At 50.3% G+C, this 14421-nt stretch overlaps 1 protein-coding gene across 1 annotated transcript; it reads left to right on the top strand.

The window, feature by feature from the left end:
- Positions 1–1033: 1033 nt before the first annotated feature.
- Positions 1034–7643, top strand: Tex29 (testis expressed 29). The gene is made up of 5 exons (XM_075984628.1): positions 1034–1091; positions 1294–1404; positions 5614–5683; positions 6626–6825; positions 7603–7643. The coding sequence occupies exons 1-5, from the start codon at positions 1034–1036 to the stop codon at positions 7641–7643; spliced, it is 480 nt and encodes a 159-aa protein (XP_075840743.1).
- The last annotated feature ends 6778 nt before the right edge of the window (positions 7644–14421 follow it).

Consider the following 14421-nt stretch of genomic DNA (forward strand, 5'->3'; position numbering starts at 1 on the left):
GTTGCTTCCTTCCATGTTGCCATGACGATGAAATTGTTTCTGTAAATGGCAAAACACTGTGTCTGCACCATCTACGTTCCTTCTTGGAGGCCTGCAGCAAGTCTCGTGTACCCAAATGACATGTGCTGCCGCTTTCCAAGTGGCTGACCCAGGGACACCGTGTCCACAGAGAGAACAAGATGACCTTCCATGTCCCCAGTCCCCTGAGAGTTCAGCTCTGGGTACAGGAAGTGGACTCTGGCATCTGTGCCTGTAACTTCTAACCAAGGAGACACCATGGTGATAGCATTTTGCATGTGTTCATGTATGTACATGCAAACACATGTGTGCACAGACACTATGAGACAACCTGTGCTTGGGTCTCACCAGGTTAGCTGGACTAGCTGGCTAGTTAGCCCCAGGATCCTCCTGTCCTGTGTCCCCAGTGTGGGGCTAGTCCCTCCAGCCTTGGTTTGGTGATGTACTCCTGCCCTCTGTCTGGACAGAATCTTCTGTGTGGCTTGTTTTCCATTTGGTCCAGTCAGCTGCCTCCGCCACTGAAGCGCCACATTTCCCAAGTCAAAATAAGTTTGTGATGGAAAAGTCGCTCTGACTTCTTCCTTCAATCTCCTTACAGTACAGGGTCACTGTTTTCCCTTTCAGGGGGAAGGGGCCCAGAATTCTCACTCAGCTTTTGCTCTTTTATTGTTTTCTTTAAGGTTTAGTTTAATTCTGCTTGTGTGTTTGTGTCTGTGTGGTGTGAGCGCTGTGTCCCCAGAGGCCAGAGGTGTCAGATCCTCTGGAGCTGGACTTAGAGGTGGTATGAGCTGTCCCCGCCCTGAGTGCTGGGAACCTAACTTGAGGAGTGGGAACACCTTTAACATCTGAGGGACCCTCCTCCAGTCCCTAAATGTGTCCCTTTAGATTCATCTTCTAAATTCGGGCACAATCGTCAACCCACACTGCTAGGTAAGGCCATGCTGTGGCTCAGTGTGCATATGGAACATGGCAACCTGGCTCCCCCAGTGGTCTCGTGTTAGCCCGTGTGCCTGGCATGGCCCTGCTGAGATGTCTTATCGTCCTCATCACCAGAGGCCCCTGCACTGTGCTCGGTAATTAACTTTATATTATTTTGCCCAGAAATTTTAATTTGCATCCTCGTTTCAAAGAGAGATTTGCATGATGAACAACAGGAGTAAGGAAACATCAGTTAATCTGGCAGACTCTCCCCCACCTCCGCCGCTGCCCCCCCCCCCCCCCGTCCCCCTCCATCGTGTTTCCTGCCAAGTCAGCGCTGTTGTCTGTGCCTTGCAGTGTGTGACATCCCTCTCTATGACATCTGTGACTACAACATCAGCAGGGACCGGTGCAAAGAGCTCGGGTGCTGTTTCTACAAGGGTGTCTGCTACGAGAAAGCTGTTCCCGGTGAGTATGAGGGGACCACACACCTGACGCAATCCTAGCCACTGCCCATTGTCTGTGTCACGTCCCACCCATCACCGTCCAACTGACTGCTGGCTGCTCTGCTCCGTGCTGAGTGTGAGGGGGCCTCTCACACTCTCTTTCCTGGAAAAGAGTGGGCTTGGGAAGGCAGGGTACAGGACCGTATGTAACTTGGTTTTTATTTTGTAGGTGCTCATAGCGAAGAGATTGCCTTGAGTCCCAAATGAGCTGTGGACTGTAGACTTTAAGCTGTTACAGTTTTTAGATGGTGGGGCCTTTTGAAGTTGGGTTGTGTTTTGCTTTCTGAGATGAACCCCGAGACTTCGGGGAAAAGACGTGGAAGGTTATGATTTAAGTGCTGGGTGTGGGTATCGAGTTGACAAGTGGAATTGTGACAGTCTGTCTTAACTTTCAACTTGATGAGCCCTTGAGTCATCTGGGCATGCTTGTGGGGGTAGTCTCGACTATGTTAGTGAGGATGGAGAGACACGCACACTGTGGGCAGCACTGTTCCCTGGGGCGGGATGCGGGGCTGTGTAAAGAAACAAGGGTGAGCTGGGCGATGGTGGCGCACGCCTTTAATCCCAGCACTCGGGAGGCAGAGGCAGGCGGATCTCTGTGAGTTCGAGACCAGCCTGGTCTACAGAGCTAGTTCCAGAACAGGCTCCAAAGCCACAGAGAAACCCTGTCTCGAAAAAGCAAAAAAAAAAAAAAAAAAAAAAAAAAGAAAAGAAACAAGGGTGAGCTGAGCACAGCGTTCATCACCTTCTGCTTCCTGGTGTGGATGCAGCACAGCCAGCCTCTGCCTCCTGGACTTCCTGCCATGGCTGACCGAAGCCTAGAGCTGTGAGCTGGAAGAAATCCTTGCTCCCTTAAGTTGCCCTCGTCAGGGTGTTTGTCAGAGAGCAACAGGAAGGCGACTAAGAGCACTTCTGCAAATGAGCGTGTCTGGAAAGTTCTACGTTCAGAGCTCCTCAGAAGCCTGAGAAGCGAGCATCCACTTGACATTTAAGAAGTGTGTTCAGTTGTTTCCATGTGAGCATATGGGGCACACTCAATTTCTAGTCTGAGCCAAGAGCTGGAGTGGTGATCTCAGTTGCTGCAGACCCCAGTGAAATGGAAACTCAGCAGTGTGACATGGGGAGCGGATCCTTCAAGGCAGATCACTGCTTTATCTGCAGTATTCTCTGGACAGTTTCCCAGCAGATTTTTATGACGATACTGGCGCTTTTGTGAATATGACTGTGTGCCGTGTGTGCCACCCACACACTCCCTTAAACTGGAGCCAGCACCAGCCAGTCACGCGAGAACAAGCCGTGGTCCCTGGAGTATCTTAGTTGTGGGTCTCCTTTATGAACCCAGAAAACAGCACGGGCTCTCAGGGGCTTCTGTGGGTCAGAGCCACAACGTTGTCTCGTGGCAACAGATACGGACCCTCTGTCCATCTTTTCCATGATAGCAAGTGAGTGTGTGGGCTCTGCTTTTCCTCAGTTTCTGACTTCTTCCAAGTTGAGAGGTGGGGCCATCTGTAGGAAGATTCTGGGCAGTGAGCCCTACATTTGGGTTCTCACTGTGCCCTCAAATTATTTTTCATTTCTCTGACATCTTTCTCATTCAAGGCAGCACATGAACCTTTGTGCTATGTAAGTTGTGGGATTCAGTGACAGGGTATTATGAGTTCTTTGTGCGTATAATTCCCTGTTATGAAAACCTTTCACCAACTTCTTCAATAGGCTGGCTTGAAGTGCACATTGTGTTATGGCATAATCTGTATTATTAAGAATATGAACTTGGGGAATTAGCATTAGATCTTTCAAAACGAACAGGGAGCGAGAAGGGAAGACTTGCCTTCCTTCTTCAGTCTTGATTTAGGGCACATTATTTAATATGTCATTTATCCTAAGTATTTGACTTCCAGTTTCTTCATGGGACTTGCTGAGCTGATTTCAAAACTTTTGTTAAATGTACTTGGGAGACGTGACTAAGTTGTCCCCTCAGGAAAACAACCCTTTCTTCTGCTCTTGCTGTCTGGGGAGAGCTGTCACAATATATGGCTATGACAAGCCACCCATGTGGTGTCTGCTGTGCGGAGGGACTCACAGAGTCCTGCCTCTGGCTTTTGCTAGCTTGACAGCGGGGACAAGCGATTGCCACTGCACGTGGGAGGTGCTGGTACTGAAACACGAAAACATGTGCAATACTCACATGTGGTTTTGAATTTGTCACTCTCAAAGACGCTAGGATTCAAGAATTTGTGGGCATAACCAAGATCAAGATTTTACAGTTCGGTGTTTGGTATCTACCAAGAGCTTGCTGGTGATATTTTGGCACCAGAGGCTATGGGCAGCAGCCATACCTCCCCAGCTTTGCCATCTCCAGAACACACCATCTGCTGTGTGTGTTTAGGCTAGCTACACTCGTCAGTTGTTCTTGGTGGACTTCAGATGGTCCTGGGGTCTCCACTGCCAACTGAGGCACCTTCAGCAATGGCCTCTCTTGGCTTCTCTTCAGCGACTCTGACCCTGTCACTTGGTACCAGACCTCAGCTGTTTTCCATCGCTCCCTTAATCTTGCATCTTTCATGCCTTCAAAAAGTAACATGCAGGTAACTTTTCCACCCTGTCCAGTTCAGCTTCTAGCTTGAGATGTAGCCTTGGTCTTCTTAGATGTTAACTTCTAAGTGTCTATTCAGAGGAAATGCTTTCCATGGCCCCAAAGACAATGCCTCCGTGGTGCTGATCTCTTTTTATGAACCACAGCTGATTTTCCATCCTTAGCCTGACCAGCAACCACAGATGGTGCCTATAGAGTGTCTGAATCCTCACAAGCCAGGCCTCCAATGTCCGAGTTTCTCTCAGCCAGGCCTCTGTTGTTGCTGCTACACCCAGCATTATTTTCCAAGGCCCCACAACAACAGCTCTTTAATCTCTGAATACTCATTGGGTTTTGTAGCACAAAGTTCCAAAACCTTCCACAATCCTCTAACCAAATAGTCCAAAGGCATAAAAAGCCGCACGGTCAGGTCCATCACAGCAACATACCACTTACGGCCTGGTACCAGTTTCTGTTCTAATGTCTTTTCTATTAATGCGATAAAACACGTTTTCCAAAAGCAACTTAGAGAAGGAAAGGGTTCCTTTGACTTCCACTTCCAGGCCACAATCCATCATTTGGGGAAATTTAAGGCAGGAACCTAGAGGCTGGAACCGTGGAGGAATACTGCTTTGTTGGCTCATTCAGGCTTATACACAACTGTATTTACATAGCCCAAGACTGCTTTCCCAGTGACTAGAACCCACCACGGTTGCCTGGGCCCCTCGCAGACATGCCCACAGACCACCTTGATAAAGACGATTGCTAAGTTAAGGCTCCTGAGGTGTTTCTAGGCTGTGCCAAGTTGACAGCTGATGCTGACTAGGACAAGAGTCTTTGTAGATGTGATTAGTAAGAGGCTGTCACACTAGGGCAAGACGACCCCTAATTCAACAGGCCCGATGTCCTCAGAAGAGTGGGGGCAGACAAACACAGAGGGGCTGGAGATCACCAGAAACCATCAAAAGCCACAGTGAAGTGGACTGAGGACTCCCAGAGCCTTCAGTGAGGATCAGGCCTGGTGGTGCCTTTGTTTTCGCTTGTGACTCTAAACCTGTATAGAAACAAACACCCATTGGTCTAGGACCCCTGTTGCGGAAATGATTGTCTTTGAAGGATGCCACATCTAGCAGAGTTCTTTCTGGCTGGTTAGGGACACCTAAAACTCATTTACAAGGAGGCAAAGGTAGGGGCTTGAAGCAAGTCTTATCCCTTGCTTTGGGTGTGGCCAGCAGGACTGTTTCTTTCCCCTGATTTAATGGAAAACAGAATAGAGAAGAGAAGGACGTAATCACTAAAGTATCAACAATAGTGGGACCTCTGTGACACACGTGTGCTGAGAACTTTACTCTCTCGTGACCCCACAAAGGGGGTGTGTATGATTCAGGAGCAAGGGGGGGGCTCTTCCTGACTGAGACTTCATGGCTTTGGCAACCACTGTGGGGACAGGTCAGGCTGAAGAGCTCAGGGACTGTCATCTACCAGCTGCAGCACCCTGAGGCAATGGGCTAATGGGCTGGTGGGGTGACGGTGACCCTCCCTCCTCCCCTCCCTCGCCACCCTTCCCCTGCCGACTGCCTCACAGGGCTTGTCTCACAGTTTATGTGCAGATCTTCACCGCCCTGATCATGCTCATTGCAGTCATCTTCACCATCACCATCACCTACAGGTGCGTCCTCTCAGTTCTTCTGTGGGGGAGGAGTGGTCTGGGGCAGGCGTGTGATTCCTGATGCCACCCCCTCTCTCAGCCTGATTCCCTCCCCCACCTGCTGCTCTGGTACATCTCCTCTTAGTGAGAAAACTGACTCCCCAGCATTCAGGGGTGTTTGAGACCCCAGGAGCAGTACTGAGCTCACTGGCTTTGTCAGCCCCTGCAGCCAAAGACCCTGGGAACATCTCCTGCTGGAGTGTGCAGGGACAGCAAGCACCCAGGAGGTCCCAGGGCTCAGGCTAAGGGCTAACTGGGCTCGGCATTGTCCTTAAGCACTGTTGAGACCAAGCAGCTAACACTGTCAACCTAAAGGAGAAAGGGCTTGTCTGGGCTCACAGCTTGAGGGCCGGCGCTGCCAACAGGTGAGGTAGTTCTTACCTCCTTGATGAATCTAATCTTGAAGTTCTATCAGATATGCTCTGCCGCTTATCTTTTTAGTGATTCAAGATTCTGTCAAGTAGATAATATTAACCACTGTAAGTCCCTGCCGTGATGCTTTAAACCCTGGGCCGAGTAAGTCTGTGTACTGTGACAGTGTTTGGGTGTCGGAGGGACATCGTTTCTGTCATCGTCCCGGAGACTGTGACACCCTAAACCACACAGCTGGTCTCTGTCTGCAGGGCAGGGCCGGTGTTCAATTCAGCATGCACCTCTGGTGCGCCTGCTGCTATTGAGGCTCTGCCCTGTGATTGGCACAGAGCCGTGGAGAGGATGTGCATGCCTCACCCAGCAACTGCTCCAGCCTTTCCTGTGGCCGGCACAGCCTGCCTTGCAGCAAGCACAGTGTGTACTTCCTTCCCGGGCTTTGCTTTAGAGAGACTGAACGGAGACCATGGAGCAAAGCCTGCAGGCCTTGTCGTAGAGCCTCAGTCCTGGGTGGGTGGAGCTTTCTGTCTCTAGCTGCTTGACTGTGAGCAAGGCTTTCTTCTCCAGGATCATACATGAGAGTAGAACAAAGACAGGGGTCTTCGAGGAAATTCTACCATCAGTTAACATCTCCAGGAAGGAGTCTGAGCAGCTTTCTACTCAAGAACTGGCGCCGCTCAAACTTTCCCTTCCAAGTGGCTCCTCCAAGAAGGGCACTGAGAGCCAAATGGAAGGTATGCTCCTGCGGACTGAGTCTGTCTCTGTCCTTGTGGTCTTCCTTTTGCATGTGCTCAGTGTCTCTGATGGCCCCCAACAATAACAGCAAACACTGTTTTAGCCTGGGCAGGATTCCAACATACCCAACTGTAGAAGGCCAGGGTTCCTCTTCCCTCCCCCACTGCGGTTGGCAAGTATCAGGGCATGCCCTAAGGACAGTCCAGTAATACTTGCAGGTTTATCAAGGTCGCCCTCGGGGCCAGCGCAGGGTGAGCGTGGCCGCTGGTGGCGAGGCAGAGGCTGAAGCGGGATAGTAGTTTGCTGCCTGCTCTGGTTCACGGGAGGCAGAGTCATGGGCTTGCCAGAGACTCTCAGGAGGCTGTGCAGACCTTTTGCTGCTTTTCCCAGGTCAGGTTAGAGAAAAGGATGCCCCAAACATGGCATCTTTTGGCATGTGGGACAAAAAGGGCTGTCTCACCTGACCTTTAGCCTCATGGGTTTGGCTTCGTGGAAGTCCCCAGGGAAAGTGGGACCAGAGGACCTCGATGCTAGTCTGTGTACCCAAGACTGCCTGCAGGGCACAGGTTCATCTTTTCCTTGGTGCCTTCTGCGTTGAGACAGTGGATATGAAGACTTCTTACTGAGGCTTCAATCCCCATGATGTCTGGGGAACAAGGGCAGTACAGGCTGGGACAATGCCTGCCGTATGTTTACTCCAAGCCCTTTGATAAAATCTCCTAAGGGTGCTGAGAGCCCCATCAGAGAATCACTCCCATCTCCCCCTTGTCATCTAGCGGTGCTGACACTGACAGAACACGAGGAGACGGAGGAGTAAAGAACACAAGGAGGCAGTGTTGGGAGAATGTCGGCTCTATCCCCCAGTGGACACCTTTAGTGCGTGACCGAGTGACTGCCTGTAAGGAAAAGAATAAAGGTATTTTGAGCGTTGTTTCTTGCTCTCTGCTGCCACATTCCTAGCCATGCTTCCTCTTAGGAGAAAGAGCATGCCTTTGGGCACAGGCAGGACCTAGAGTTTGGTTTCCAACACCCTGCCTGTCACTAACATCGAGACTCCTAGACAAGGACACTGTGCTAGCACAGATGGGCCACATAGTCCCCTTTGCAGAAGACAGATTCAGGGCATCCATGATAGCCCAGTGAAGCTTTCTGAGGATCAGAGAAGTCTTCAGGGGAGGAGACAGTCTTGTCGCTGATGCTCCAGCTCAAAGTATCCTTTGAATGCTCTTGTGGGGTAGCTGGCTGGAAAGCCCTCCATCTTGGGCAGTGGGCTCTTCCCCTTGGAAATGAGCAGCATCTATGGAGCTAGGGATATGGGCTTTGAAGAGATGCACACAGGACAGACAGACAGACAGACCAGACCCAGGGTTCCTGGAGGGTCACTTTGCTGAAAAGTCAGGATGAAAGCCCCTGGAGGCCCTTAGGCGTCTCTTGACTGTGAGTGTGGAGGCTGCCTCCCTTTCCGTAGAGGCTTCTGAGGCAGAGGGGTTTCTGCTGGCCCTTAGTTCTCACTGTAGTACCTAGTTGGTCTTGTCCCTTGGGTGTCCAGCATACTTTTGGAAAGGGGCACATATTCTAGGCTTTGCTGATTGCAAGGTCTTTGTCATCCAAGACTCTGCTACAGCACAAGGATGAACGCAAACAAGTGCACCAAGGATATGTCACGATCCAGGGACTCTGTCGGGAATGCAGGCTATAGGTTGGACTTGGGAGCAAACCACAGGCCTTGCCTAGATATTAACGTGCATTTGAAGGCCTGTGATGTGGGAAGCTGAGGTCCCCTTTGATCAAGGAACAGTGTGGTCTGTAGGGTGTCACCTTCCCTGGTATAGTATTTGTTGGAAGAAGTTTCCAACTCTTTCTGTATTGTTGCCACAGAAGTGACACTTTGGCTTAGGATAAACCTACATAATATTTAGCAGCTGCTCCACCATTATGAGGGGCCAATCCCAAGTCCTCTTCGTGGTGACCCCTCTCTGCTAGAGCACCGCCTATGCCCAGATCACTTGTGTAGTTCTTAGTTGGAATCACGGACTTACACAGATGAGCAGGCAAAGATGTGCCTGTCAGTCAGCTGGGGCCACCTCACCTGGGAGGTGTCTCTGGTATGTGTTGAATGTTGAAAGGGTTTTCCCACTTTAGGTCCCAGAAGACCCACTGCCCCTTCCATAGCACACTGGGGACCAGTGTAGTGAGGATGGAGGGATGGGGTTGAGGGGCCAGGGACCCTGGGGGTGGGGGTGGGCCTAGTTTAGCTCCCATGGGAAGGTAGTCCGTGGGTGGCCCTGTGAAGAATGGCCTGCTGTGGTCTGATGAATGACGTGTGCTCTGCCAGTGGGAGGGGGTGGATTCCACCTTCTCCGGAGTGTCTGGATGGAGTGTGGTAAGTGCGGCCTCCACCCGAGGTAGATGGAGGAGGCCACAGTGAGCGTCAATTAGAACTTCTGAGATGGCTGAGGCCCTGGGCAGGAGTCAGGGTGCTGGTTCTCACCGCCAGCTAGCAGGGTGTGAAAGCTAATATTGTCAATCTGATGGGGTCTGGAATCCCTGAAGAGCTAAGGCTCGGGACACACCTGTGAAGAATTCTCTAGATGATGCCAACTAAGCAAGACCATCTACCCTGGATGGGGGAGCACCAGCATCCCACTGGCTGGGGACGGGTCTACTGAATAAGGAGGAGAAAGCTTCCTGACTGTGGATGCAGTGGAACCAGCTACCTCAAACCCCTGCCGCTGGGACCTCCCACCGTGATGGACAGCTCCCTCAAAACGTGAGCCAAAGTAAGCCCCTTTGTCTTTAGTCTGTCTTTCTAGGGTGTTTGGTCTTCGTGGCAAGGTAAGGAATCATACACATAGGATCTGTTTGACCACCTGAAGGGAGGACAGTGAGGAGGGATTTAAGTCTTTGCTATTTCGGGTGGGGTGAAGCAGATACGGGTGTTGGGTCCATTCTGTCAGCTAAAAGTCTGAGCAGACTGCAATACTGGGTTAGCACCCTGCTATGTCTGCACTGTGGCCTGGGACTTGGGTTTGACTGGACCTGAACAGGCTGTCCGGGGTATCAGACTGGAAGTCAACCTTTAGAACTCCCAGTCCCCATTTTACCACAGCTGACCTTGGGGATGTTTAGCCCCTATCACCGTGGCTCTGCAGATGGGATATACATTCTTGGTTTGAGGGCAGACCTCAAAGATGTCCAGTGTGACTTACCTTGTCCTGTGTGGGTGACTCATCAGACCTGCCGAAGGGGCTCCTGGGAACTGTGATGAGGGCAACTGCTGCCTCTACCGAGGGTGTACTAGGATGTTGGGTCCCACTGAGAGTTCCTGTGGTTCCTCCCACCAGTGTCCGTTATCAGGCTTCCTGGGCAGAGCCCATAAGCCCTAGCTGGGTGGGTCCGCTCAGGCAAGGAAACAGAGGGGCTCTGCCCAAAGGAGGGGCCCTGTATGAGTCTGCTACTCTGGCACCAGGCAAGAGAAGCTGGGTGCGGCATACTGGTGAACCTTCAAGGGTGACCTAGTGGCCACAGCCTAAGACAAACCACAGGGGAGTGTGATTGTCCTGTTCAACCCAGTGTATCTAACCATCAGCCGCTAACTGTGTGGTCAGCTCCACTGCTGATGTGCTATGCAGCTTCCTGGGATTGCAGTGTTCATTTTGCGGTGTGGAATTCCTCAGCTCAGACTGGCCACTCTCATCACCTGAAGAGCAGGTGTGCCCCTCCCTGCTCACAGTGCTTGGGCCAATGGTGTGACTTTCTCAGGTGGTCCATGGGTGGTGGTGGTGGTTGTTCATGGCCCTTCTCTGTGGGGAGCACACCTCACCCTTATTTCTCCTATCTGTGTGGAAAGGGTAATTTGAACTCAATTTTGTTGAAACGAAGCATCAACTGTCCACACCGGGTGGGATATGCTTGTTATAGATGCCACATGGTTTCTTAAGTATCTATTCCGTCAGAGAAATAGATTTGTGAATACAAAGACTTCAGAAAAGAGAATGATAAGTCATCTGTTCATATCCCTGTCATCCTAATGACCCGTGTCTGTGTTGTGTACCAGAAAAAGTAGAGATCAGTGATTTCTGAGGAAATTTATTTCTTCGGTTGTAGATAAGGCTCAGTGGTTGAGAGCACCGGCTTTTCTTCCAGAGGACCTGAGTTCACTGCCCAGAACCCACATGGTGGCTCCTAACCATCTGTAACTCCAGCTCCAGGGAGTCTGATGTCCTCTTCTGGCCTCTGCAGATACCAAGCATTCATGAGATGCACAAAGCACCCATAAACATGCAGTGAAATATTTATTTCTTGCAGTTCTGGGAGCTGAGACTTCCCGTGTCTGGTGAGGAGGTATCCAGAGGAGCACACGTGTCCTCATTACTTTTCCATTGCTGTGAGACCAAAAAGCAACTTGGAGTGGGGTATATTTGGCTTATACTGCCTACCCTGACCGTCCATCCTTAAGGGGCGGTCAGGGTAGGAACTGAAGCAGAAACCGTGGAGGAAGGCTGCTTGCTGGCTCGCTCGCTGACTTACAGGCTCATGCTCAGACCACCTACTTAGCAGTGCTGACACATGCAGTGAGCTGTTCTGTCTGACATCAACAGTCAATCAAGAAAGTCTCTCACAGACGTAGCTTCAGGCCGATCCGGTCTGGGCAGTCTCTCCATTGCGACTTTCTCAGATGACCGTAGGTTGTGCCAAATTGACTGCAAAAAGCTAATGATGACGGACACTTTTGTAGCAATCACCATGTGGGTCTGGCACTGACCCCTTGTGAAGGCCGGGTCCTACGACTTGATCAGTGTTCTCTCAATGGTGTGTTGATTTTGCACATGTGTGATATGTATTTCTGTGTGCATACATGTGGAGAACAGACATCTTTGATTGTATCCCACCTTATTTTTTGAGACAGGGACTCTCACTGACCCTGGGCTTTCTGATTCGGCTGGCCAGAGAGGTCCAGGGCTCCACCTGTGTCTGCCTCCCTAGTGAGGGATTACAAACACGTGCCAGCATGCCTGGGGATTGTATGTGGCCGCTGGGAAGCCACACTCAGGCCTTCATGCTTGCACACCAAGCTGTCTGCCTGCCAAGTCGTCTCCCCAGATCTTGGCCATGAGGTTTTGGGGGGACATGCCAACCCTTGCAACCACAGGTTGAATTTTTTTCCTCATGGTATTTAAGCCTGTCTGACAGTAGATACTTACGTTTTGCTGCAAAACAAAGAACTTGGCCTTAAAACAGATGCTAATGGGTGCAGCGTTTCTCTCTATGAAGTGCTTTGAAATCAGTGTTGACAGGCAGAGCAAGTTGAATGTAAGAACCCTGCGTAAGGATACTTTTATGCTGTGTGAATTGTAGTTGGATTTCCTTCATCCCCCAGAAAGAACATTACTCCAGGCCATAGGAAGACCTGGCCTCTGACCCAGCTCCTGGGAAGTGACCTCTAAATTCCCCAAAGTTTTCCCTATGACAGGAGTGTTTTCGGTGGCCCTGAACAATTGTGCTAACAAAGGACACTGACCAACCCAGAAGAGCACACATGGGACCTAAGTGTGGGAACGTGAAACCAGACAACGCTCTTGACCTCAGGGAGGGCAGACTGTGCCACAGCGCCATGGGTCCATCCGTGGAGCAAAGGCGGTGACGACCCAACAAGAGCGTGGTGATCCCTGTGGACAGTGCACTCGAGAGTCCTGGGAGGGTGGGCCTGAGGAGGACGGGATAACTGGGCTGATGGCAGAGGGCCAGGAACCCTGTCTACTCCGAAAGCAGCCCCCTGCTCCTGAGTGGGCAGCACAAGTGCCTGCAGAAAACCTCACACTGTGGTTCGGTTTTGTTCCATGCTGCAGTGTCTGCTGAGCCTTCACAATAGAGAAAGTTCTGGAAAACCCTCAGGGCAAGGAAACAATACTTCTGGCTACACAGTACCTGACAGATTATGTAATGAACCCATTGTCCTCACCTGTCTGGGAATGAAAACATTTATTCTGGTGGTAAGGTGGCGCACACTATAATCCCATCTTTTGATGAAGTGAAGAAAAGTTGGGTTATTTTTAGATAATGAACTTGCTTATCAGTCTGGATTTGGAGCAAGGATGTGGAGCCTGCCTCAGTATGGTGCAAAAAGCTCCAGATTCTTGGTCTAGGGCTATCAACATCTGAGGACCTATGCTTCCACGGATGGGTTTTCAGGATTGCAAACGGATGAATTACCAAGAGGAATCTCTGTCTCTGGCCTTTGGAGTGGTCTTAGAGTTATATGTGCACATTTGCATGAAGGTCACTATGCCTGATGGCTGTATAGGATGGAGGTCCTGTCAGTCTGCCAGGGAAGTTTCTGTGATTGGAGGGAGGTCTAAGTGAGTGGGCAAAGTGTGGAACTGTGCTACATGGTCCAGGCATGTACAGTACACATCAGCGTGATGGAAGGAACTGGTACTTTGGGTGCCATGGACAAGGTCATGTGGCCTCCTGGGGTCTGGATGTGGGAACAGAGACTTGCTCTGGCCTGGTCATCAAGGGGAGTTTGGGGCAGCACCTGGTCAGCCCTTTTGGATGAAGGAAGGAAACCAGTGTTTCCAGTGTCAGCTACATGCGAGGTAGCCTATGAAGTCTAGGCTGGAAACACAATGTCGACGGATGGTGGGAAGGTCAGACCAGAATGCCAACAGAGATGTGGCAGTAGACACTGTACACACGAGGTTTCAGATGGACTAGGACAGGGGCATTTGTGTTGCCTTCTGGTAAAGAATTTGATTTGTCTATGTTTTGCCTATGTCCTTAAAACTGAGAGAGGCTGTGTTGAAAAGGAAGGAATTACAGACCATCAGAGCATCAGGCTGTGGTATGGGCATCACTGGTTGCATTTAACCAGGTTTGCAGTGAGAATCGGGAGCTCAAAGCAAAGCAGGAAAATGTGCAAACTGGCTGGTAATGGAGAACGTTTAAGTTCATGGGCAGAAAGACCAGCGCCGTTAACAAGAAGCTGAGCAATGTACTCAAGGAAAGTGGGAAAGGAATTGGAAAGACTCCGCCTCCCTCAGGCTCTAGGGCATAAAACTGGATTTATCTGAAAGGTTTTCCTTCAAAAAGAAAAACTCCAGAGCTCCTTGTTCACACGAGGCCACATAAGGAAGTATTTCTCTGGATTTAGTCATCCAGGTATCTAAAGGCCACTGCATCTGTGCTCCAAGGTCTCAGCCACTGCTGGGTGCTGCCCAAGCACTACATGGTGCTGACTTTTGTAGTCATGGAGAATGAAAAAAATTACAGGGCTGGGATAGTGTCCATGCAATTATCATGAAGGACATGTGAATTAAAACTTGGTGAAACACGTCATAACCAATGGTGTAGCCACACTGAATAATAGTAGCAAATGTTGGCAAAAACGTGGAAGATCAAGGTAAATGGACATTTTTCTTCCACCTGCCAATTTCCAAATAAGCACTCTGGATCTTATATAATTATAAATGCTTGACCAATAGCTCAGACTTATTACTAGCTAACTCTTACACTTAAATTAACCCATATTTCTATCTATGCTTTGCCATGTGACTTGGTACCTTTTTCCAGTACAGCACACCCCTTTTACTGTC

This window comes from Microtus pennsylvanicus, chromosome 9, assembly GCF_037038515.1.
Source record: "Microtus pennsylvanicus isolate mMicPen1 chromosome 9, mMicPen1.hap1, whole genome shotgun sequence".
In the NCBI taxonomy this organism is placed as follows: domain Eukaryota; kingdom Metazoa; phylum Chordata; class Mammalia; order Rodentia; family Cricetidae; genus Microtus; species Microtus pennsylvanicus.